Below are 25,350 nucleotides of genomic sequence, written 5' to 3' on the forward strand. Positions count from 1 at the left end.
TGAGAAACGCACTGTCTTGGCGAAAGAAAGCGTTTTTGTACAACTTCATAGAAATAGCTGTAACTTTTGATAGAAGACTCAGACAAACATGTTTATGGCTTTATCTTATAGAACTCAAGGTCTCCGTGCTGGGAAAACAGGTTTTGCAGCTGTTTGAGCTAAGATTTCCAAGTTATTCACATAATGAAAACTTATACTTTGTTTCGGTCGAGTTCCCCATTCAAATGCATGTAACCGTGAGAAACGCACTGTCTTGGCGAAAGAAAGCTATTTTGTACAACTTCATAGAAATAGCTGTAACTTTTGATAGAAGACTCAGACAAACATGTTTATGGCCTTATATTATAGAACTCAAGGTCTCCGTGCTGGGAAAACAGGTTTTGCAGCTGTTTGAGCTAAGATTTCCAAGTTATTCACATAATGAAAACCTATACTTTGTTTCGGTCGAGTTCCCCATTCAAATGCATGTAACAGTGAGAAACGCACTGTCTTGGCGAAAGAAAGCGTTTTTGTACAACTTCATAGAAATAGCTGTAACTTTTGATAGAAGACTCAGACAAACATGTTTATGGCTTTGTCTTATAGAACTCAAGGTCTCCGTGCTGGGCAAACAGGTTTTGCAGCTGTTTGAGCTAAGATTTCCAAGTTATTCACATAATGAAAACATATACTTTGTTTCGGTCGAGTTCCCCATTCAAATGCATGTAACAGTGAGAAACGCACTGTCTTGGCGAAAGAAAGCGTTTTTGTACAACTTCATATGAATAGCTGTAACTTTTGATAGAAGACTCGGATACACATGTTTATGGCTTTATCTTATAGAACTCAAGGTTCCCGTGCTGGGAAAACAGGTTTTGCAGCTGTTTGAGCTAAGATTTCCAAGTTATTCACATAATGAAAACCTATACTTTGTTTCGGTCGAGTTCCCCATTCAAATGCATGTAACAGTGAGAAACGCACTGTCTTGGCGAAAGAAAGCGTTTTTGTACAACTTCATAGAAAAAGCTGTAACTTTTGATAGAAGACTCAGACAAACATGTTTATGGCTTTATCTTATAGAACTCAAGGTCTCCGTGCTGGGAAAACAGGTTTTGCAGCTGTTTGAGCTAAGATTTCCAAGTTATTCACATAATGAAAACCTATACTTTGTTTCGGTCGAGTTCCCCATTCAAATGCATGTAACAGTGAGAAACGCACTGTCTTGGCGAAAGAAAGCGTTTTTGTACAACTTCATAGAAATAGCTGTAACTTTTGATAGAAGACTCAGACAAACATGTTTATGGCTTTATCTTATAGAACTCAAGGTCTCCGTGCTGGGAAAACAGGTTTTGCAGCTGTTTGAGCTAAGATTTCCAAGTTATTCACATAATGAAAACGTATACTTTGTTTCGGTGGAGTTCCCCATTCAAATGCATGTAACAGTGAGAAACGCACTGTCTTGGCGAAAGAAAGCGTTTTTGTACAACTTCATAGAAATAGCTGTAACTTTTGATAGAAGACTCAGACAAACATGTTTATGGCCTTATATTATAGAACTCAAGGTTCCCGTGCTGGGAAAACAGGTTTTGTAGCTGTTTGAGCTAAGATTTCCAAGTTATTCACATAATGAAAACCTATACTTTGTTTCGGTCGAGTTCCCCATTCAAATGCATGTAACAGTGAGAAACGCACTGTCTTGGCGAAAGAAAGCGTTTTTGTACAACTTCATAGAAATAGCTGTAACTTTTGATAGAAGACTCAGACAAACATGTTTATGGCTTTATCTTATAGAACTCAAGGTCTCCGTGCTGGGAAAACAGGTTTTGCAGCTGTTTGAGCTAAGATTTCCAAGTTATTCACATAATGAAAACTTATACTTTGTTTCGGTCGAGTTCCCCATTCAAATGCATGTAACCGTGAGAAACGCACTGTCTTGGCGAAAGAAAGCTATTTTGTACAACTTCATAGAAATAGCTGTAACTTTTGATAGAAGACTCAGACAAACATGTTTATGGCCTTATATTATAGAACTCAAGGTCTCCGTGCTGGGAAAACAGGTTTTGCAGCTGTTTGAGCTAAGATTTCCAAGTTATTCACATAATGAAAACCTATACTTTGTTTCGGTCAAGTTCCCCATTCAAATGCATGTAACAGTGAGAAACGCACTGTCTTGGCGAAAGAAAGCGTTTTTGTACAACTTCATAGAAATAGCTGTAACTTTTGATAGAAGACTCAGACAAACATGTTTATGGCTTTGTCTTATAGAACTCAAGGTCTCCGTGCTGGGCAAACAGGTTTTGCAGCTGTTTGAGCTAAGATTTCCAAGTTATTCACATAATGAAAACATATACTTTGTTTCGGTCGAGTTCCCCATTCAAATGCATGTAACAGTGAGAAACGCACTGTCTTGGCGAAAGAAAGCGTTTTTGTACAACTTCATATGAATAGCTGTAACTTTTGATAGAAGACTCGGATACACATGTTTATGGCTTTATCTTATAGAACTCAAGGTTCCCGTGCTGGGCAACTAGGTTTTGCAGCTGTTTGAGCTAAGATTTCCAAGTTATTCACATAATGAAAACTTATACTTTGTTTCGGTCGAGTTCCCCATTCAAATGCATGTAACAGTGAGAAACGCACTGTCTTGGCGAAAGAAAGCGTTTTTGTACAACTTCATATAAATAGCTGTAACTTTTGATAGAAGACTCAGACAAACATGTTTATGGCTTTATCTTATAGAACTCAAGGTCTCCGTGCTGGGAAAACAGGTTTTGCAGCTGTTTGAGCTAAGATTTCCAAGTTATTCACATAATGAAAACTTATACTTTGTTTCGGTGGAGTTCCCCATTCAAATGCATGTAACAGTGAGAAACGCACTGTCTTGGCGAAAGAAAGCGTTTTTGTACAACTTCATATAAATAGCTGTAACTTTTGATAGAAGACTCGGATACACATGTTTATGGCTTTATCTTATAGAACTCAAGGTTCCCGTGCTGGGAAAACAGGTTTTGCAGCTGTTTGAGCTAAGATTTCCAAGTTATTCACATAATGAAAACTTATACTTTGTTTTGGTCGAGTTCCCCATTCAAATGCATGTAACAGTGAGAAACGCACTGTCTTGGCGAAAGAAAGCGTTTTTGTACAACTTCATATAAATAGCTGTAACTTTTGATAGAAGACTCAGACAAACATGTTTATGGCTTTATCTTATAGAACTCAAGGTCTCCGTGCTGGGAAAACAGGTTTTGCAGCTGTTTGAGCTAAGATTTCCAAGTTATTCACATAATGAAAACTTATACTTTGTTTCGGTGGAGTTCCCCATTCAAATGCATGTAACAGTGAGAAACGCACTGTCTTGGCGAAAGAAAGCGTTTTTGTACAACTTCATATAAATAGCTGTAACTTTTGATAGAAGACTCGGATACACATGTTTATGGCTTTATCTTATAGAACTCAAGGTTCCCGTGCTGGGCAACTAGGTTTTGCAGCTGTTTGAGCTAAGATTTCCAAGTTATTCACATAATGAAAACTTATACTTTGTTTCGGTCGAGTTCCCCATTCAAATGCATGTAACAGTGAGAAACGCACTGTCTTGGCGAAAGAAAGCGTTTTTGTACAACTTCATATAAATAGCTGTAACTTTTGATAGAAGACTCGGATACACATGTTTATGGCTTTATCTTATAGAACTCAAGGTTCCCGTGCTGGGAAAACAGGTTTTGCAGCTGTTTGAGCTAAGATTTCCAAGTTATTCACATAATGAAAACTTATACTTTGTTTTGGTCGAGTTCCCCATTCAAATGCATGTAACAGTGAGAAACGCACTGTCTTGGCGAAAGAAAGCGTTTTTGTACAACTTCATATAAATAGCTGTAACTTTTGATAGAAGACTCAGACAAACATGTTTATGGCTTTATCTTATAGAACTCAAGGTTCCCGTGCTGGGCAACTAGGTTTTGCAGCTGTTTGAGCTAAGATTTCCAAGTTATTCACATAATGAAAACTTATACTTTGTTTCGGTGGAGTTCCCCATTCAAATGCATGTAACAGTGAGAAACGCACTGTCTTGGCGAAAGAAAGCGTTTTTGTACAACTTCATATAAATAGCTGTAACTTTTGATAGAAGACTCGGATACACATGTTTATGGCTTTATCTTATAGAACTCACGTTCCCCGTGCTGGGCAAACAGGTTTTGCAGCTGTTTGAGCTAAGATTTCCAAGTTATTCACATAATGAAAACCTATACTTTGTTTCGGTCGAGTTCCCCATTCAAATGCATGTAACAGTGAGAAACGCACTGTCTTGGCGAAAGAAAGCGTTTTTGTACAACTTCATATAAATAGCTGTAACTTTTGATAGAAGACTCGGATACACATGTTTATGGCTTTATCTTATAGAACTCAAGGTTCCCGTGCTGGGCAACTAGGTTTTGCAGCTGTTTGAGCTAAGATTTCCAAGTTATTCACATAATGAAAACCTATACTTTGTTTCGGTCGAGTTCCCCATTCAAATGCATGTAACAGTGAGAAACGCACTGTCTTGGCGAAAGAAAGCGTTTTTGTACAACTTCATATAAATAGCTGTAACTTTTGATAGAAGACTCGGATACACATGTTTATGGCTTTATCTTATAGAACTCAAGGTTCCCGTGCTGGGAAAACAGGTTTTGCAGCTGTTTGAGCTAAGATTTCCAAGTTATTCACATAATGAAAACTTATACTTTGTTTTGGTCGAGTTCCCCATTCAAATGCATGTAACAGTGAGAAACGCACTGTCTTGGCGAAAGAAAGCGTTTTTGTACAACTTCATATAAATAGCTGTAACTTTTGATAGAAGACTCAGACAAACATGTTTATGGCTTTATCTTATAGAACTCAAGGTCTCCGTGCTGGGAAAACAGGTTTTGCAGCTGTTTGAGCTAAGATTTCCAAGTTATTCACATAATGAAAACCTATACTTTGTTTCGGTGGAGTTCCCCATTCAAATGCATGTAACAGTGAGAAACGCACTGTCTTGGCGAAAGAAAGCGTTTTTGTACAACTTCATATAAATCGCTGTAACTTTTGATAGAAGACTCGGATACACATGTTTATGGCTTTATCTTATAGAACTCAAGGTTCCCGTGCTGGGAAAACAGGTTTTGCAGCTGTTTGAGCTAAGATTTCCAAGTTATTCACATAATGAAAACTTATACTTTGTTTTGGTCGAGTTCCCCATTCAAATGCATGTAACAGTGAGAAACGCACTGTCTTGGCGAAAGAAAGCGTTTTTGTACAACTTCATATAAATAGCTGTAACTTTTGATAGAAGACTCAGACAAACATGTTTATGGCTTTATCTTATAGAACTCAAGGTCTCCGTGCTGGGAAAACAGGTTTTGCAGCTGTTTGAGCTAAGATTTCCAAGTTATTCACATAATGAAAACTTATACTTCGTTTCGGTGGAGTTCCCCATTCAAATGCATGTAACAGTGAGAAACGCACTGTCTTGGCGAAAGAAAGCGTTTTTGTACAACTTCATATAAATAGCTGTAACTTTTGATAGAAGACTCGGATACACATGTTTATGGCTTTATCTTATAGAACTCAAGGTTCCCGTGCTGGGCAACTAGGTTTTGCAGCTGTTTGAGCTAAGATTTCCAAGTTATTCACATAATGAAAACTTATACTTTGTTTCGGTCGAGTTCCCCATTCAAATGCATGTAACAGTGAGAAACGCACTGTCTTGGCGAAAGAAAGCGTTTTTGTACAACTTCATATAAATAGCTGTAACTTTTGATAGAAGACTCAGACAAACATGTTTATGGCTTTATCTTATAGAACTCAAGGTCTCCGTGCTGGGAAAACAGGTTTTGCAGCTGTTTGAGCTAAGATTTCCAAGTTATTCACATAATGAAAACTTATACTTTGTTTCGGTGGAGTTCCCCATTCAAATGCATGTAACAGTGAGAAACGCACTGTCTTGGCGAAAGAAAGCGTTTTTGTACAACTTCATATAAATAGCTGTAACTTTTGATAGAAGACTCGGATACACATGTTTATGGCTTTATCTTATAGAACTCAAGGTTCCCGTGCTGGGAAAACAGGTTTTGCAGCTGTTTGAGCTAAGATTTCCAAGTTATTCACATAATGAAAACTTATACTTTGTTTTGGTCGAGTTCCCCATTCAAATGCATGTAACAGTGAGAAACGCACTGTCTTGGCGAAAGAAAGCGTTTTTGTACAACTTCATATAAATAGCTGTAACTTTTGATAGAAGACTCAGACAAACATGTTTATGGCTTTATCTTATAGAACTCAAGGTCTCCGTGCTGGGAAAACAGGTTTTGCAGCTGTTTGAGCTAAGATTTCCAAGTTATTCACATAATGAAAACTTATACTTTGTTTCGGTGGAGTTCCCCATTCAAATGCATGTAACAGTGAGAAACGCACTGTCTTGGCGAAAGAAAGCGTTTTTGTACAACTTCATATAAATAGCTGTAACTTTTGATAGAAGACTCGGATACACATGTTTATGGCTTTATCTTATAGAACTCAAGGTTCCCGTGCTGGGCAACTAGGTTTTGCAGCTGTTTGAGCTAAGATTTCCAAGTTATTCACATAATGAAAACTTATACTTTGTTTCGGTCGAGTTCCCCATTCAAATGCATGTAACAGTGAGAAACGCACTGTCTTGGCGAAAGAAAGCGTTTTTGTACAACTTCATATAAATAGCTGTAACTTTTGATAGAAGACTCGGATACACATGTTTATGAATTTATCTTATAGAACTCAAGGTTCCCGTGCTGGGAAAACAGGTTTTGCAGCTGTTTGAGCTAAGATTTCCAAGTTATTCACATAATGAAAACTTATACTTTGTTTTGGTCGAGTTCCCCATTCAAATGCATGTAACAGTGAGAAACGCACTGTCTTGGCGAAAGAAAGCGTTTTTGTACAACTTCATATAAATAGCTGTAACTTTTGATAGAAGACTCAGACAAACATGTTTATGGCTTTATCTTATAGAACTCAAGGTTCCCGTGCTGGGCAACTAGGTTTTGCAGCTGTTTGAGCTAAGATTTCCAAGTTATTCACATAATGAAAACCTATACTTTGTTTCGGTCGAGTTCCCCATTCAAATGCATGTAACAGTGAGAAACGCACTGTCTTGGCGAAAGAAAGCGTTTTTGTACAACTTCATATAAATAGCTGTAACTTTTGATAGAAGACTCGGATACACATGTTTATGGCTTTATCTTATAGAACTCAAGGTTCCCCGTGCTGGGCAAACAGGTTTTGCAGCTGTTTGAGCTAAGATTTCCAAGTTGTTCACATAATGAAAACCTATACTTTGTTTCGATGGAGTTCCCCATTCAAATGCATGTAACAGTGAGAAACGCACTGTCTTGGCGAAAGAAAGCGTTTTTGTACAACTTCATATAAATAGCTGTAACTTTTGATAGAAGACTCAGACAAACATGTTTATGGCTTTATCTTATAGAACTCAAGGTCTCCGTGCTGGGAAAACAGGTTTTGCAGCTGTTTGAGCTAAGATTTCCAAGTTATTCACATAATGAAAACCTATACTTTGTTTCAGTCGAGTTCCCCATTCAAATGCATGTAACAGTGAGAAACGCACTGTCTTGGCGAAAGAAAGCGTTTTTGTACAACTTCCTATAAATAGCTGTAACTTTTGATAGAAGACTCGGATACACATGTTTATGGCTTTATCTTATAGAACTCAAGGTTCCCGTGCTGGGCAACTAGGTTTTGCAGCTGTTTGAGCTAAGATTTCCAAGTTATTCACATAATGAAAACTTATACTTTGTTTCGGTGGAGTTCCCCATTCAAATGCATGTAACAGTGAGAAACGCACTGTCTTGGCGAAAGAAAGCGTTTTTGTACAACTTCATATAAATAGCTGTAACTTTTGATAGAAGACTCGGATACACATGTTTATGGCTTTATCTTATAGAACTCACGTTCCCCGTGCTGGGCAAACAGGTTTTGCAGCTGTTTGAGCTAAGATTTCCAAGTTATTCACATAATGAAAACCTATACTTTGTTTCGGTCGAGTTCCCCATTCAAATGCATGTAACAGTGAGAAACGCACTGTCTTGGCGAAAGAAAGCGTTTTTGTACAACTTCATATAAATAGCTGTAACTTTTGATAGAAGACTCGGATACACATGTTTATGGCTTTATCTTATAGAACTCAAGGTTCCCGTGCTGGGCAACTAGGTTTTGCAGCTGTTTGAGCTAAGATTTCCAAGTTATTCACATAATGAAAACTTATACTTTGTTTCGGTCGAGTTCCCCATTCAAATGCATGTAACAGTGAGAAACGCACTGTCTTGGCGAAAGAAAGCGTTTTTGTACAACTTCATATAAATAGCTGTAACTTTTGATAGAAGACTCAGACAAACATGTTTATGGCTTTATCTTATAGAACTCAAGGTCTCCGTGCTGGGAAAACAGGTTTTGCAGCTGTTTGAGCTAAGATTTCCAAGTTATTCACATAATGAAAACTTATACTTTGTTTCGGTGGAGTTCCCCATTCAAATGCATGTAACAGTGAGAAACGCACTGTCTTGGCGAAAGAAAGCGTTTTTGTACAACTTCATATAAATAGCTGTAACTTTTGATAGAAGACTCGGATACACATGTTTATGGCTTTATCTTATAGAACTCAAGGTTCCCGTGCTGGGAAAACAGGTTTTGCAGCTGTTTGAGCTAAGATTTCCAAGTTATTCACATAATGAAAACTTATACTTTGTTTTGGTCGAGTTCCCCATTCAAATGCATGTAACAGTGAGAAACGCACTGTCTTGGCGAAAGAAAGCGTTTTTGTACAACTTCATATAAATAGCTGTAACTTTTGATAGAAGACTCAGACAAACATGTTTATGGCTTTATCTTATAGAACTCAAGGTCTCCGTGCTGGGAAAACAGGTTTTGCAGCTGTTTGAGCTAAGATTTCCAAGTTATTCACATAATGAAAACTTATACTTTGTTTCGGTGGAGTTCCCCATTCAAATGCATGTAACAGTGAGAAACGCACTGTCTTGGCGAAAGAAAGCGTTTTTGTACAACTTCATATAAATAGCTGTAACTTTTGATAGAAGACTCGGATACACATGTTTATGGCTTTATCTTATAGAACTCAAGGTTCCCGTGCTGGGCAACTAGGTTTTGCAGCTGTTTGAGCTAAGATTTCCAAGTTATTCACATAATGAAAACTTATACTTTGTTTCGGTCGAGTTCCCCATTCAAATGCATGTAACAGTGAGAAACGCACTGTCTTGGCGAAAGAAAGCGTTTTTGTACAACTTCATATAAATAGCTGTAACTTTTGATAGAAGACTCGGATACACATGTTTATGGCTTTATCTTATAGAACTCAAGGTTCCCGTGCTGGGAAAACAGGTTTTGCAGCTGTTTGAGCTAAGATTTCCAAGTTATTCACATAATGAAAACTTATACTTTGTTTTGGTCGAGTTCCCCATTCAAATGCATGTAACAGTGAGAAACGCACTGTCTTGGCGAAAGAAAGCGTTTTTGTACAACTTCATATAAATAGCTGTAACTTTTGATAGAAGACTCAGACAAACATGTTTATGGCTTTATCTTATAGAACTCAAGGTTCCCGTGCTGGGCAACTAGGTTTTGCAGCTGTTTGAGCTAAGATTTCCAAGTTATTCACATAATGAAAACCTATACTTTGTTTCGGTCGAGTTCCCCATTCAAATGCATGTAACAGTGAGAAACGCACTGTCTTGGCGAAAGAAAGCGTTTTTGTACAACTTCATATAAATAGCTGTAACTTTTGATAGAAGACTCGGATACACATGTTTATGGCTTTATCTTATAGAACTCAAGGTTCCCCGTGCTGGGCAAACAGGTTTTGCAGCTGTTTGAGCTAAGATTTCCAAGTTATTCACATAATGAAAACCTATACTTTGTTTCGATGGAGTTCCCCATTCAAATGCATGTAACAGTGAGAAACGCACTGTCTTGGCGAAAGAAAGCGTTTTTGTACAACTTCATATAAATAGCTGTAACTTTTGATAGAAGACTCAGACAAACATGTTTATGGCTTTATCTTATAGAACTCAAGGTCTCCGTGCTGGGAAAACAGGTTTTGCAGCTGTTTGAGCTAAGATTTCCAAGTTATTCACATAATGAAAACCTATACTTTGTTTCAGTCGAGTTCCCCATTCAAATGCATGTAACAGTGAGAAACGCACTGTCTTGGCGAAAGAAAGCGTTTTTGTACAACTTCCTATAAATAGCTGTAACTTTTGATAGAAGACTCGGATACACATGTTTATGGCTTTATCTTATAGAACTCAAGGTTCCCGTGCTGGGCAACTAGGTTTTGCAGCTGTTTGAGCTAAGATTTCCAAGTTATTCACATAATGAAAACTTATACTTTGTTTCGGTGGAGTTCCCCATTCAAATGCATGTAACAGTGAGAAACGCACTGTCTTGGCGAAAGAAAGCGTTTTTGTACAACTTCATATAAATAGCTGTAACTTTTGATAGAAGACTCGGATACACATGTTTATGGCTTTATCTTATAGAACTCACGTTCCCCGTGCTGGGCAAACAGGTTTTGCAGCTGTTTGAGCTAAGATTTCCAAGTTATTCACATAATGAAAACCTATACTTTGTTTCGGTCGAGTTCCCCATTCAAATGCATGTAACAGTGAGAAACGCACTGTCTTGGCGAAAGAAAGCGTTTTTGTACAACTTCATATAAATAGCTGTAACTTTTGATAGAAGACTCGGATACACATGTTTATGGCTTTATCTTATAGAACTCACGTTCCCCGTGCTGGGCAAACAGGTTTTGCAGCTGTTTGAGCTAGATTTCCAAGTTATTCACATAATGAAAACCTATACTTTGTTTCGATGGAGTTCCCCATTCAAATGCATGTAACAGTGAGAAACGCACTGTCTTGGCGAAAGAAAGCTATTTTGTACAACTTCATATAAATAGCTGTAACTTTTGATAGAAGACTCAGACAAACATGTTTATGGCCTTATATTATAGAACTCAAGGTCTCCGTGCTGGGCAAATAGGTTTTGCAGCTGTTTGAGCTAAGATTTCCAAGTTATTCACATAATGAAAACCTATACTTTGTTTCGGTCGAGTTCCCCATTCAAATGCATGTAACAGTGAGAAACGCACTGTCTTGGCGAAAGAAAGCGTTTTTGTACAACTTCATATAAATAGCTGTAACTTTTGATAGAAGACTCAGACAAACATGTTTATGGCTTTATCTTATAGAACTCAAGGTTCCCGTGCTGGGCAACTAGGTTTTGCAGCTGTTTGAGCTAAGATTTCCAAGTTATTCACATAATGAAAACTTATACTTTGTTTCGGTGGAGTTCCCCATTCAAATGCATGTAACAGTGAGAAACGCACTGTCTTGGCGAAAGAAAGCGTTTTTGTACAACTTCATATAAATAGCTGTAACTTTTGATAGAAGACTCAGACAAACATGTTTATGGCTTTATCTTATAGAACTCAAGGTCTCCGTGCTGGGAAAACAGGTTTTGCAGCTGTTTGAGCTAAGATTTCCAAGTTATTCACATAATGAAAACTTATACTTTGTTTCGGTGGAGTTCCCCATTCAAATGCATGTAACAGTGAGAAACGCACTGTCTTGGCGAAAGAAAGCGTTTTTGTACAACTTCATATAAATAGCTGTAACTTTTGATAGAAGACTCGGATACACATGTTTATGGCTTTATCTTATAGAACTCAAGGTTCCCGTGCTGGGCAACTAGGTTTTGCAGCTGTTTGAGCTAAGATTTCCAAGTTATTCACATAATGAAAACTTATACTTTGTTTCGGTCGAGTTCCCCATTCAAATGCATGTAACAGTGAGAAACGCACTGTCTTGGCGAAAGAAAGCGTTTTTGTACAACTTCATATAAATAGCTGTAACTTTTGATAGAAGACTCAGACAAACATGTTTATGGCTTTATCTTATAGAACTCAAGGTTCCCGTGCTGGGCAACTAGGTTTTGCAGCTGTTTGAGCTAAGATTTCCAAGTTATTCACATAATGAAAACTTATACTTTGTTTCGGTGGAGTTCCCCATTCAAATGCATGTAACAGTGAGAAACGCACTGTCTTGGCGAAAGAAAGCGTTTTTGTACAACTTCATATAAATAGCTGTAACTTTTGATAGAAGACTCGGATACACATGTTTATGGCTTTATCTTATAGAACTCACGTTCCCCGTGCTGGGCAAACAGGTTTTGCAGCTGTTTGAGCTAAGATTTCCAAGTTATTCACATAATGAAAACCTATACTTTGTTTCGGTCGAGTTCCCCATTCAAATGCATGTAACAGTGAGAAACGCACTGTCTTGGCGAAAGAAAGCGTTTTTGTACAACTTCATATAAATAGCTGTAACTTTTGATAGAAGACTCGGATACACATGTTTATGGCTTTATCTTATAGAACTCAAGGTTCCCCGTGCTGGGCAAACAGGTTTTGCAGCTGTTTGAGCTAAGATTTCCAAGTTATTCACATAATGAAAACCTATACTTTGTTTCGATGGAGTTCCCCATTCAAATGCATGTAACAGTGAGAAACGCACTGTCTTGGCGAAAGAAAGCGTTTTTGTACAACTTCATATAAATAGCTGTAACTTTTGATAGAAGACTCAGACAAACATGTTTATGGCTTTATCTTATAGAACTCAAGGTCTCCGTGCTGGGAAAACAGGTTTTGCAGCTGTTTGAGCTAAGATTTCCAAGTTATTCACATAATGAAAACCTATACTTTGTTTCGGTCGAGTTCCCCATTCAAATGCATGTAACAGTGAGAAACGCACTGTCTTGGCGAAAGAAAGCGTTTTTGTACAACTTCCTATAAATAGCTGTAACTTTTGATAGAAGACTCGGATACACATGTTTATGGCTTTATCTTATAGAACTCAAGGTTCCCGTGCTGGGCAACTAGGTTTTGCAGCTGTTTGAGCTAAGATTTCCAAGTTATTCACATAATGAAAACTTATACTTTGTTTCGGTGGAGTTCCCCATTCAAATGCATGTAACAGTGAGAAACGCACTGTCTTGGCGAAAGAAAGCGTTTTTGTACAACTTCATATAAATAGCTGTAACTTTTGATAGAAGACTCGGATACACATGTTTATGGCTTTATCTTATAGAACTCACGTTCCCCGTGCTGGGCAAACAGGTTTTGCAGCTGTTTGAGCTAAGATTTCCAAGTTATTCACATAATGAAAACCTATACTTTGTTTCGGTCGAGTTCCCCATTCAAATGCATGTAACAGTGAGAAACGCACTGTCTTGGCGAAAGAAAGCGTTTTTGTACAACTTCATATAAATAGCTGTAACTTTTGATAGAAGACTCGGATACACATGTTTATGGCTTTATCTTATAGAACTCAAGGTTCCCCGTGCTGGGCAAACAGGTTTTGCAGCTGTTTGAGCTAAGATTTCCAAGTTATTCACATAATGAAAACCTATACTTTGTTTCGATGGAGTTCCCCATTCAAATGCATGTAACAGTGAGAAACGCACTGTCTTGGCGAAAGAAAGCGTTTTTGTACAACTTCATATAAATAGCTGTAACTTTTGATAGAAGACTCAGACAAACATGTTTATGGCTTTATCTTATAGAACTCAAGGTCTCCGTGCTGGGAAAACAGGTTTTGCAGCTGTTTGAGCTAAGATTTCCAAGTTATTCACATAATGAAAACCTATACTTTGTTTCGGTCGAGTTCCCCATTCAAATGCATGTAACAGTGAGAAACGCACTGTCTTGGCGAAAGAAAGCGTTTTTGTACAACTTCCTATAAATAGCTGTAACTTTTGATAGAAGACTCGGATACACATGTTTATGGCTTTATCTTATAGAACTCAAGGTTCCCGTGCTGGGCAACTAGGTTTTGCAGCTGTTTGAGCTAAGATTTCCAAGTTATTCACATAATGAAAACTTATACTTTGTTTCGGTGGAGTTCCCCATTCAAATGCATGTAACAGTGAGAAACGCACTGTCTTGGCGAAAGAAAGCGTTTTTGTACAACTTCATATAAATAGCTGTAACTTTTGATAGAAGACTCGGATACACATGTTTATGGCTTTATCTTATAGAACTCACGTTCCCCGTGCTGGGCAAACAGGTTTTGCAGCTGTTTGAGCTAAGATTTCCAAGTTATTCACATAATGAAAACCTATACTTTGTTTCGGTCGAGTTCCCCATTCAAATGCATGTAACAGTGAGAAACGCACTGTCTTGGCGAAAGAAAGCGTTTTTGTACAACTTCATATAAATAGCTGTAACTTTTGATAGAAGACTCGGATACACATGTTTATGGCTTTATCTTATAGAACTCACGTTCCCCGTGCTGGGCAAACAGGTTTTGCAGCTGTTTGAGCTAGATTTCCAAGTTATTCACATAATGAAAACCTATACTTTGTTTCGATGGAGTTCCCCATTCAAATGCATGTAACAGTGAGAAACGCACTGTCTTGGCGAAAGAAAGCTATTTTGTACAACTTCATATAAATAGCTGTAACTTTTGATAGAAGACTCAGACAAACATGTTTATGGCCTTATATTATAGAACTCAAGGTCTCCGTGCTGGGCAAATAGGTTTTGCAGCTGTTTGAGCTAAGATTTCCAAGTTATTCACATAATGAAAACCTATACTTTGTTTCGGTCGTGTCAAGGGTTGACAATTTGTTCAAACACAGTAAGAGAGAAATGAGACACTGGCAGACCGACTCAGAGTTTCAAAGACGTGCGCACGGGTGAGAGTCTCTGAGCAGACTAACACACCGAGCACCGTTTACTCGCTTTATTTATAAGGCAAAATGGGTTACATAATACTTCCTCTTTCAACTGAAGAGGGGAGAGCTCAGGCATTGTCTTAGCTATCTAACTTCTGCACACAAACTGAAAAACAACGACACAGCAGTATTCATGCTTATCTGACATCGCAGACACTGAAGTAAAGAATGCATGTATATGTCCTGTCTTTGTCAAACATCTCACACACTTAAGCAAGGAATACATTGTGTTCTTTTCAACAGTAAGCTTTACCGTGTGAAAATATATAAACACTTGATTATAAGGCATACTTGTTTCTACTTGATTATACTTTAATGATTTAACTAAAATAAAAATTCTCTTAACATTCCCTCCTGATGTTAATATATTTCACATGTTTTACTCAATGCATAGTCACTTGTTAGTCACATTTTCAACTTGCACGTCATTCAGTGAAATAATTAAACAACAAGCTTGTCAAGATTGTCATAGAGATTTTCTTCTCTCTCTCCCACACTCAGCATACCATACTGACGATAGGGATCCTCCATAACTGACTGAGCCAAGACATGGTTTCCTAACATACGCTTGAACATGTTTGTCATTATGCTTCTCAGACATGGGATAATACAAGCAATGAAAAGGCAAAATAGTAACATCACACTGAAAAGGGCCAACAGGCCTTTAATCAGTAGAGATTTCCAAGAGCCGCTCAGCAGCCAGTCCCACCAACCTTGAGTATCGGTAACGTAGTCCTGCTGCTGAGCGTCTCTCAGTTGTTTCAAAACATTCAAAGCATTTGTCATGTTTAATGAATGGATGTTATCAGGTATGTAGGTACAACATGTAGTGTTAAACAATACGCAGAGACCACCTTTCTCTGCGAGAATGATGTCTAAAGCCACTCGGTGCTGCATGACAGTGATGCGAATTGCATCAATTTCTTCATTCTGTCCTTGATTAATGCGGGTTGAAGCATTTAAAAATAATCCAAAACGATAGTCCAGGGTTTCTATCCGTAGTGCGTGTTTCCCTACTCCTATCCATGGAAACAAAGCGTGTATTACCTTCTGGCTCTTGGTCCAGAGTTTGAAGTCATCTGGTACATCAGAACCAAGATATGGATCATGGGGCTTGAGGCCTGTGCTACGTTTAGCTCTGGTGTTGCTGTTCACTGACATCTTAAAGGTGTGGTCAGATACCAGAACAGGGGCACAGAGTCCGGTGCTGTTTGGTGGCAGCATGAAATAGACTTTCAGGCCACACGCCCAAGCTGCGCCCTGTACCCAGTATGTACCTGTCGATGAGCCGATGCCATCCCAATCTGGTGCCGCCAGGATCATGGAGCAGTTTCGGTTTTGTCCTAATTTCTTCAGACCCTGGGGCGTACCTGTTTGTCCGGTTGCTCCTGTGAAGTTAAAGCACACTGGGTGTTGTATGTCAGGTGGCAAAACAACTGAGAATGATTTCAGTTTTCTATGGCTGACGTTTATATGCACCCAGTAGGCTTCATTGCAGGTGTAGTTTATATTTGGGTACTGGTGGGTGCAGTTTGTTATGTTGTAGATTAAAGACTTTACACTCTGTGGGACTATATATTGTGTAGTGTTGTGGCATGTGTTGCTGTTTTGGTCCTTTATGGATCCACCTATCACCATCACAGGTTTTCCTGGTGTTGAGCAGGTCCCGGTAATGGCTTTGTCATATATGCAGAGTGCTTCAGCCTTGGTTGGGGGTTTTCCATACACTGTGGCATGGAGTGCTGTCGTGGGCATATGTGAGCAGACATAGCAGTTTGCGGCATTGTCTTCTCTGTGCACTCTGTCATGGACATACCGGTACCATGCATTGTTCAGCCACGGGTGGTTGTGTTCTTTGTCTATCTCCTTCAGGTGCGAGTTGTCGTGGGTCCACCTCTTAGGTCGGAGAATAATTGGTACTGTCTTGTGGGTTCCACTGGGCATCAACCAAAAGAGTGTCGTCATCAGGAGGATAGCCATTAGACAGAATATGTAGCACATGAGTAGTTTTCGTTTGATGTCACAAGCGCCCAAGCACAACAGCTTTGGGGCTGGAACTGGTGCTAGCATTGATTCTGAAGCTGGTTCTTCTTCTGGATTTATCAGGTTGTTTTCCTCAGTCATCTTGTTGAGATTTTATTCAGGCGTCCCTGGTGTTATTATTGGTTCTGCTCTTCGGTGGGATAGGTCAGTCTGATCTTCAGGGCGACCAGGCACACCCGAGCTCCCACGTGAGTAGCACTGCCGAGGAAGCACAGGGCGGGAAACCCGTTCAGCCCTGTCCTCCAGCAGGGGTTCACGTAAGAGTCAGGGGAACCGGCGTCTTATTGTGGTGCAAACACTTTCTTCACGTGGGATTGATGAATCCACGAAACTCGTTCGGCTATCTTACACGCTGTGGGTGTGGTAAGTAGCACCTGGAAGGGACCTTCCCACTTTGGAGCACTCCAGTTTTTCCGCTGGAGGACTTTAATCAGAATCCAATCACCGGGGTTCAACCTGCAAGAAACTGAAGAAAAGTCACTCGGCAGTTGATTGCTTAATCTCACTTCTTTATTCTCAAATAGTTTTGTCATCCATTCTGCCATTGTTGTTTCTGCAATAGATTTATTAATTGGCTCACTCATTATGGGGAGTGGAAAATGTCTGCCATGTACGATTTCAAATGGCGTTAGACCACCTGTTCCTTGAGTTATTCTCATCCATAATTTAACCAAGCTTAGACATTCAGGCCAAGGTTTTTTAGTCTCTTCCATACATTTCCTCAACCTTTGTTTAATTGTGCCGTTAGTTCTCTCGACTAATCCTGCACTTTGTGGATGATAAGAACAGTGATGTTTTATGCTGAAGCCTAAAGCTTCAGAAACTTTACTTATTACTTCATTTACAAAATGTGTGCCATTGTCTGATCTTATCAGAGATGGAATACCGTACGTTGGAATAAAATGATTACATAGACATTTTGCTACTGATATTGCATCTGCTTTTTTCACTGGGTATATTTCTGGCCACTTGGAAAATACATCAATTATCACAAGTGCATATTTGGAGGATTGTGATTCATTTAATTCTATGAAATCCATGTGGACAGTGTGAAATGGATGCGGTGGTATAGGGAAATGCCCTCGCTTTGGACGTAGATTTCCCTGTGCGTTGTGTCTTTGGCAAATCATACATGTTCTGATAAACTCTTGTGCTGAACTTTCAAAATTTTTTGTATAGAATTGTTTATTAAGAATATTAATCATCCCTCCTGATGACACATGAGTTTTCCCATGTGTCACTAAAGCAGCAGTTCTATGCAAAGATTTTGGAAGCACTGGTTTGCCATTACACATCATAAGGTTGTCTTTTAATTCTGCTCCATCTTTCACCCAAGATTTTTGTTCACTCAGCGATGCTGTTTTCTGTGCATCTGCTAGTATTTCTAAAGGTATTAGATCTATGGTTTCTGTTGTTAAAACATCAATTTGTTTTTCTGCAGCTGCTTTTGCTGCTTTGTCAGCAAAGTTATTTCCTCTCGTAATTTCTGTGTCATCCTTTTGATGAGCTGCACATTTGCATAGTGCTAATTCTTTTGGCAACGTTATTACTTCTAATAGCTTTTTTAGAAGGTTTGCATGTTGAACTGTGTTGCCTGAGGAAGTTGTCATTCCTCTGTTATGCCATATTTTAGCGAAATGATGAACTGCTGAATAGACATATTGACTGTCTGTGTAAACATTAACACTTTGACCCTTATATAAAGTACATGCTCTGATGACTGCGGTTAGTTCTGCGCTTTGAGCAGAGTTTGAGGAGCTGAGAGCTTTTGCTTCTATCACTTTATCAACAGTTGTGACCGCATAACCCACACAATTTCTACCGTGAATGTCTTTTGACGCTGAGCCGTCCACAAAAACATTACTGAAACTGCTCTGGGGGGAGCTGTATATATCAGTGCGAGGTTTTGTATCTTCCTCTAATTTTTGAATGCAACAGTGTTGTTCTCCGTCCAGAGAAGTCGGCAAAAGTGTACTTGGGTTTAGCTGGCCACACTTCTCTATTTTTATGTGTGATTGTGTAAGTAGAATCCCCACATAAGAAAGTTGTCTTGCATGCGTGAGGAAAGAGAGGTTCGCTTGGAGCAAAATAGAGGTCACTGCATGTGGGACTTTGATGATCAATTTATGTCCTAGAACAATGTCTGCACATTTTTTAACTGCCTCTGCTGCTGCTGCGTATGCCTGAACACAGGTAGGTAATCCAGCAGCTACAGAGTCAAGTTTGCATGAGTAGAAAGCTAATGGACGTTGTTTTTCTCCAAAAGCTTGAGTTAAGACTGCTTTCATATACCCTCCTGCACCATCAACATGGAGAACGAAAGGTTTTCCATAGTCTGGTAATGCTAAGACGGTACATGTCTGCAGTGCTATTTTCAAATCAACGAAAGCTTTTTCTGCTTCTGGAGTCCATTGTACTTTGTCTTTTAATGCTAGATCTTTACCATAAATGAGGTTCTGTAGTGGTTGAGCTAGTAATGCGTATTCTGGAATCCAGCATCTACAGAAATTGCACAGTCCTAAAAAACTCATCATTTGTTGTTTAGTTACTGGTTTTGGGGCATTTTGGACTGCTATCTTTCTGCTCTCTAACAGCTGCCTGCCTTGTCCTGTCAATTTGTGGCCAAGGTATGTTACTTCCTGGCTCCACAATTGCAGTTTATGCTGTGACACTTTATGGCCTTGCTCTGCGAGATGTTGCAAAACTGTTAATGTGTTTTCTTTGCACTCATCTTTTGTATGGCCTGTGATCAATATATCATCTACATACAACAAGAACTGCCCTGGGGCAGGGAGCGTACAAGATGACATTGATTTTCTCAAAGCCTCTGCATACAGAGTTGGGCTATTCTGGAATCCCTGAGGCAACCTTGTATAAGTATACTTTTGATTGTCAAAGGTGAATCCGAATAACTTCTGTGAGTCAGGGTGCAGAGGTACGGAGAAGAAGGCATTGGACAAGTCTATTACAGAGAACCACCGTTCTTTTGGTGTTACTTGATTTAGAATTGTGTGTGGATTTGCAACCACTGGAGGTATTTGCTCTGTTACCTCATTTATTGCTCTTAGATCATGAACTAAGCGATATTTTCCTGTATTAGCCTTTTTTACTGGAAAAATTGGTGTATTACACGTGGCTTCATTAGTTTTCACGAGAATACCTGCTTTTTGCATCTCTGCTATGACTGGTCTGATACCTTCTTTTGCCTCTGCACTCAAGGGATATTGTGGTTTTACAGGCCTATATGAGGTTGTAGTTTTCACCACTACTGGATCTGCTCCTTTTATTAGGCCTACATCCGTGGGTCCTTGAGACCATAATGTTTGTGGCAGCTTCTCTAGTTCTGGATGTGCTTCAATTGTTAATACTTGTCATTCATCTTGCTCTGTTGTGGCTAAATGTGTGGCTGGTGTGGCTGTCACCGGCCAACACAGCGTTAGCCTCATGCACCCAGTTCTACGGCCTTTTTGCCAGTCCTCACACTCTATTTTGTCATATCTGTCCATTTCTACATTTCTCAGCACTGTGCCTAACTCAGACCAAGGCGTTTGGTCGTTGCGTGCAACAGATACATGAGGGTTGCATATCTTATTTAAGCGCTGCACTGCATCTGTCTGTAACACTGAGCATACTGCATTACCACTCTGTGTCACATACAGGTGTTGTAGGACTAGTTTTTGCGGTCCTAGTCTGTGCACTTGTTGATCATAAATTTTGTCTGGACCTGGGACATATTTATACCACAAGGTGTTGTGATATTTTGCTGGGTCCTGTCTATGTGAGTGCTCAGGTAAGTACATATTAGCTTTGGCCTCTAATGGTTCAAGTTTTGGTAAATCTAAGGCCCAGTAATAATTTGGCTCACCTAAACCTTCACAAACAAAAATATCTTCAGTTTGGCTCTGACTTTCAGAGAGTAGGAGTCTGGCTTTCATGCCACTTTCTTCAGGAAAAACTCCTATTTTTAATTTTGTTAAAGCATCTCTTCCTAACAAATTTAGTGGACAAGATGGATCATAGATGCACTGATTTTTGCAGGCACGGCCACTATCTCTATGTGACATAAAAAGGGGGTCGGTTAGATGCTGTTTTGTCACATGTCCTGAGGCTGATTTCACGATTAAGGTATCTTTTGAAGAGGTTAAATTTGGGACTTCTACTGTTAGGACAGTTTTACAAGCACCTGTGTCGCAAAGGAATTTTATTGGGACCCCGTTAACGTGCACTATAACGGTGGGCTTTGCTTCTGAGCCTAACAGCAGTTGTTCAATGTTGTAAACTTCCCCTTCACTTGTTTCACTTCCCTTTTCTTGTGCTAGTCATTCATCACGGCGTCTGCGCCTGTCATCTCCACCTTCCTGTTCTTGGCTTACATTTCTACAGTTTCGAGCAAAGTGCCCGATTTTACCACAGTTATAACATCTCATATCTCTTCTATCTCTTCTTTGTCCTGCTTTTTGCTTTCCCCTACTTTGCTTAAAACCTGCCGTGTGTTGCTGTCCTGAGAAGGCTATAAAGCCTGTCTCTGGATCAATCATGAAAACTCCTTCTGTTTTTTCTTTTTGTTTTTGAATTTTGACTGCATGCTCAGCATATTGTAGGGCTTCAGGCAAGGTTCCTGTATTTTGAGTGACCCAGTGTTTGTCTACATGTGCTTTTATCTTAGGCAGTAGACCATTTAGGAAGGCATTTTTTAATTGTTGTCTGGCCTCCATATAGGGATTTGAAACAAAAGGTTTGTGAGGAGAGCTTACAGGAAGTGCTGACGTAAGGTTAGGTGCAGCTGCTGCAGGCTGTGCAGGCTGAAGAGCATAAGGAGGGGGGTACGGTTTTTCTTCTCCTGCAGTTTTCTGTTTATCTTTAGTTTCCTGCTTTTGGGCACGTTTAGCAATGCGTTTATCGTTTTCTACCATCCACGCCTTGAAAAGGTGCCATTCTGCTAAGCGTTTTGCTTTTTTCTTTTGGCTCTTTTCCTCAAATAATTCTTTTTGTAAAGCAGCCTTTAAAGCAGTTATTGATTCTTGATTGCATTTGCCTTGCCAGGCTGGGCAATAAATTTTATGTGGATTTCTCCACCTATTTGCACTGACTCTTCCTGCATTTGGACAGTTTTTTTCCAACCATCCTTCATCTGCTGTTAATTTTACTTTAGTTTTAGAGTTACCCATTTTGAACTAATTACGTCAGAACTGTGACACCTTCTTTGGCATGAAAAAGTGAGAATGGGTTTTCGATAACAGCCTTCTACTCTCCCACTAATTGAGAGAGCGGTTATCAATTTTACGTGATGAAGCACAACCCTTTTTTCCACCTTTACCAATACGTGAGTGTACACAGGAAAACAGTTTGAGAAGTGGTTCGACCGCGTATTGGGTCGTAAAAACAACTCACTCCTCACAAACAAAGCGCGTTTCTATGATTTTTATTGAGATTTTCCGTAGGCCTATTTATTTGTGTAACACCTTCACCTTCAGCCACTCTTCTTGAGTGACCGGAAACCTGTTCCGTTGCAGCCACTCCCAGAGCGACCGGAACTTTTAATAGCGATTTTTCTAGAATTTCGCTCTTGCCTGTCGTCTTCTTAGTCCCGCATGGACACTGAGATCTGTCGGCGTACCTAGGTTTACACACTACTTAAAGGAAAATCTCAATATCAACGTATTTTAGCGCTTGGTGGAATGCGTGTCATATTCACCTCTACTGTGGCGCTGCGTTTTAAGATCCGGTGCTCATCGGGTCCTGGAGCCGTGAAGGCCGAACGCTGACCGGAGATCGAATTCACGTTCCCGGGTTTTTCGTTTTACTGATCAGATTTCTTCCAGCGCAGGCGTCACGACGTCAGGATCCGATGGAGACCGTCTGTGGAAAACTAGACGTTAAAATAACAGTCAGTTCTCCGGCTACGAAGGACCAATTAAATGTCAAGGGTTGACAATTTGTTCAAACACAGTAAGAGAGAAATGAGACACTGGCAGACCGACTCAGAGTTTCAAAGACGTGCGCACGGGTGAGAGTCTCTGAGCAGACTAACACACCGAGCACCGTTTACTCGCTTTATTTATAAGGCAAAATGGGTTACATAATACTTCCTCTTTCAACTGAAGAGGGGAGAGCTCAGGCATTGTCTTAGCTATCTAACTTCTGCACACAAACTGAAAAACAACGACACAGCAGTATTCATGCTTATCTGACATCGCAGACACTGAAGTAAAGAATGCATGTATATGTCCTGTCTTTGTCAAACATCTCACACACTTAAGCAAGGAATACATTGTGTTCTTTTCAACAGTAAGCTTTACCGTGTGAAAATATATAAACACTTGATTATAAGGCATACTTGTTTCTACTTGATTATACTTTAATGATTTAACTAAAATAAAAATTCTCTTAACAGGTCGAGTTCCCCATTCAAATGCATGTAACAGTGAGAAACGCACTGTCTTGGCGAAAGAAAGCGTTTTTGTACAACTTCATATAAATAGCTGTAACTTTTGATAGAAGACTCGGATACACATGTTTATGGCTTTATCTTATAGAACTCAAGGTTCCCGTGCTGGGAAAACAGGTTTTGCAGCTGTTTGAGCTAAGATTTCCAAGTTATTCACATAATGAAAACTTATACTTTGTTTTGGTCGAGTTCCCCATTCAAATGCATGTAACAGTGAGAAACGCACTGTCTTGGCGAAAGAAAGCGTTTTTGTACAACTTCATATAAATAGCTGTAACTTTTGATAGAAGACTCAGACAAACATGTTTATGGCTTTATCTTATAGAACTCAAGGTCTCCGTGCTGGGAAAACAGGTTTTGCAGCTGTTTGAGCTAAGATTTCCAAGTTATTCACATAATGAAAACCTATACTTTGTTTCGGTGGAGTTCCCCATTCAAATGCATGTAACAGTGAGAAACGCACTGTCTTGGCGAAAGAAAGCGTTTTTGTACAACTTCATATAAATAGCTGTAACTTTTGATAGAAGACTCGGATACACATGTTTATGGCTTTATCTTATAGAACTCAAGGTTCCCGTGCTGGGCAACTAGGTTTTGCAGCTGTTTGAGCTAAGATTTCCAAGTTATTCACATAATGAAAACTTATACTTTGTTTCGGTCGAGTTCCCCATTCAAATGCATGTAACAGTGAGAAACGCACTGTCTTGGCGAAAGAAAGCGTTTTTGTACAACTTCATATAAATAGCTGTAACTTTTGATAGAAGACTCGGATACACATGTTTATGGCTTTATCTTATAGAACTCAAGGTTCCCGTGCTGGGAAAACAGGTTTTGCAGCTGTTTGAGCTAAGATTTCCAAGTTATTCACATAATGAAAACTTATACTTTGTTTTGGTCGAGTTCCCCATTCAAATGCATGTAACAGTGAGAAACGCACTGTCTTGGCGAAAGAAAGCGTTTTTGTACAACTTCATATAAATAGCTGTAACTTTTGATAGAAGACTCAGACAAACATGTTTATGGCTTTATCTTATAGAACTCAAGGTCTCCGTGCTGGGAAAACAGGTTTTGCAGCTGTTTGAGCTAAGATTTCCAAGTTATTCACATAATGAAAACTTATACTTTGTTTTGGTCGAGTTCCCCATTCAAATGCATGTAACAGTGAAAAACGCACTGTCTTGGCGAAAGAAAGCGTTTTTGTACAACTTCATATAAATAGCTGTAACTTTTGATAGAAGACTCGGATACACATGTTTATGGCTTTATCTTATAGAACTCAAGGTTCCCGTGCTGGGAAAACAGGTTTTGCAGCTGTTTGAGCTAAGATTTCCAAGTTATTCACATAATGAAAACTTATACTTTGTTTTGGTCGAGTTCCCCATTCAAATGCATGTAACAGTGAGAAACGCACTGTCTTGGCGAAAGAAAGCGTTTTTGTACAACTTCATATAAATAGCTGTAACTTTTGATAGAAGACTCAGACAAACATGTTTATGGCTTTATCTTATAGAACTCAAGGTCTCCGTGCTGGGAAAACAGGTTTTGCAGCTGTTTGAGCTAAGATTTCCAAGTTATTCACATAATGAAAACCTATACTTTGTTTCGGTCGAGTTCCCCATTCAAATGCATGTAACAGTGAGAAACGCACTGTCTTGGCGAAAGAAAGCGTTTTTGTACAACTTCATATAAATAGCTGTAACTTTTGATAGAAGACTCGGATACACATGTTTATGGCTTTATCTTATAGAACTCAAGGTTCCCGTGCTGGGCAACTAGGTTTTGCAGCTGTTTGAGCTAAGATTTCCAAGTTATTCACATAATGAAAACCTATACTTTGTTTCGGTCGAGTTCCCCATTCAAATGCATGTAACAGTGAGAAACGCACTGTCTTGGCGAAAGAAAGCGTTTTTGTACAACTTCATATAAATAGCTGTAACTTTTGATAGAAGACTCGGATACACATGTTTATGGCTTTATCTTATAGAACTCAAGGTTCCCGTGCTGGGAAAACAGGTTTTGCAGCTGTTTGAGCTAAGATTTCCAAGTTATTCACATAATGAAAA

General features: G+C 39.3%; 1 protein-coding gene across 3 annotated transcripts; it reads right to left on the minus strand.

Annotated features, from left to right (window-relative positions):
- Positions 1-14,799: 14,799 nt before the first annotated feature.
- LOC146677143 (uncharacterized) lies at positions 14,800-22,878 on the minus strand. Of its 3 annotated transcripts, none has more exons than XM_085418649.1 (2): positions 22,535-22,878; positions 14,800-17,295 (listed from the first exon to the last, which is right to left on the minus strand). In XM_085418649.1, the coding sequence occupies exon 2, from the start codon at positions 16,918-16,920 to the stop codon at positions 15,238-15,240; it is 1,683 nt and encodes a 560-aa protein (XP_085274775.1). In that variant the 5' UTR covers positions 16,921-17,295; positions 22,535-22,878; the 3' UTR covers positions 14,800-15,237. The 3 variants fall into 3 exon arrangements, with proteins under 3 accessions (XP_085274775.1, XP_085274765.1, XP_085274755.1); XM_085418639.1 differs by having other exon boundaries at positions 14,800-17,305; XM_085418629.1 differs by lacking the exon at positions 22,535-22,878 and adding an exon at positions 19,567-21,518 and having other exon boundaries at positions 14,800-18,211.
- Between the last annotated feature and the right edge of the window lie 2,472 nt (positions 22,879-25,350).

The sequence above is a fragment of the Rhamphochromis longiceps genome, linkage group LG2, assembly GCF_057381845.1.
Source record: "Rhamphochromis longiceps isolate RC_006_pf linkage group LG2, R_longiceps_female_GT1.1, whole genome shotgun sequence".
Taxonomy (NCBI): domain Eukaryota; kingdom Metazoa; phylum Chordata; class Actinopteri; order Cichliformes; family Cichlidae; genus Rhamphochromis; species Rhamphochromis longiceps.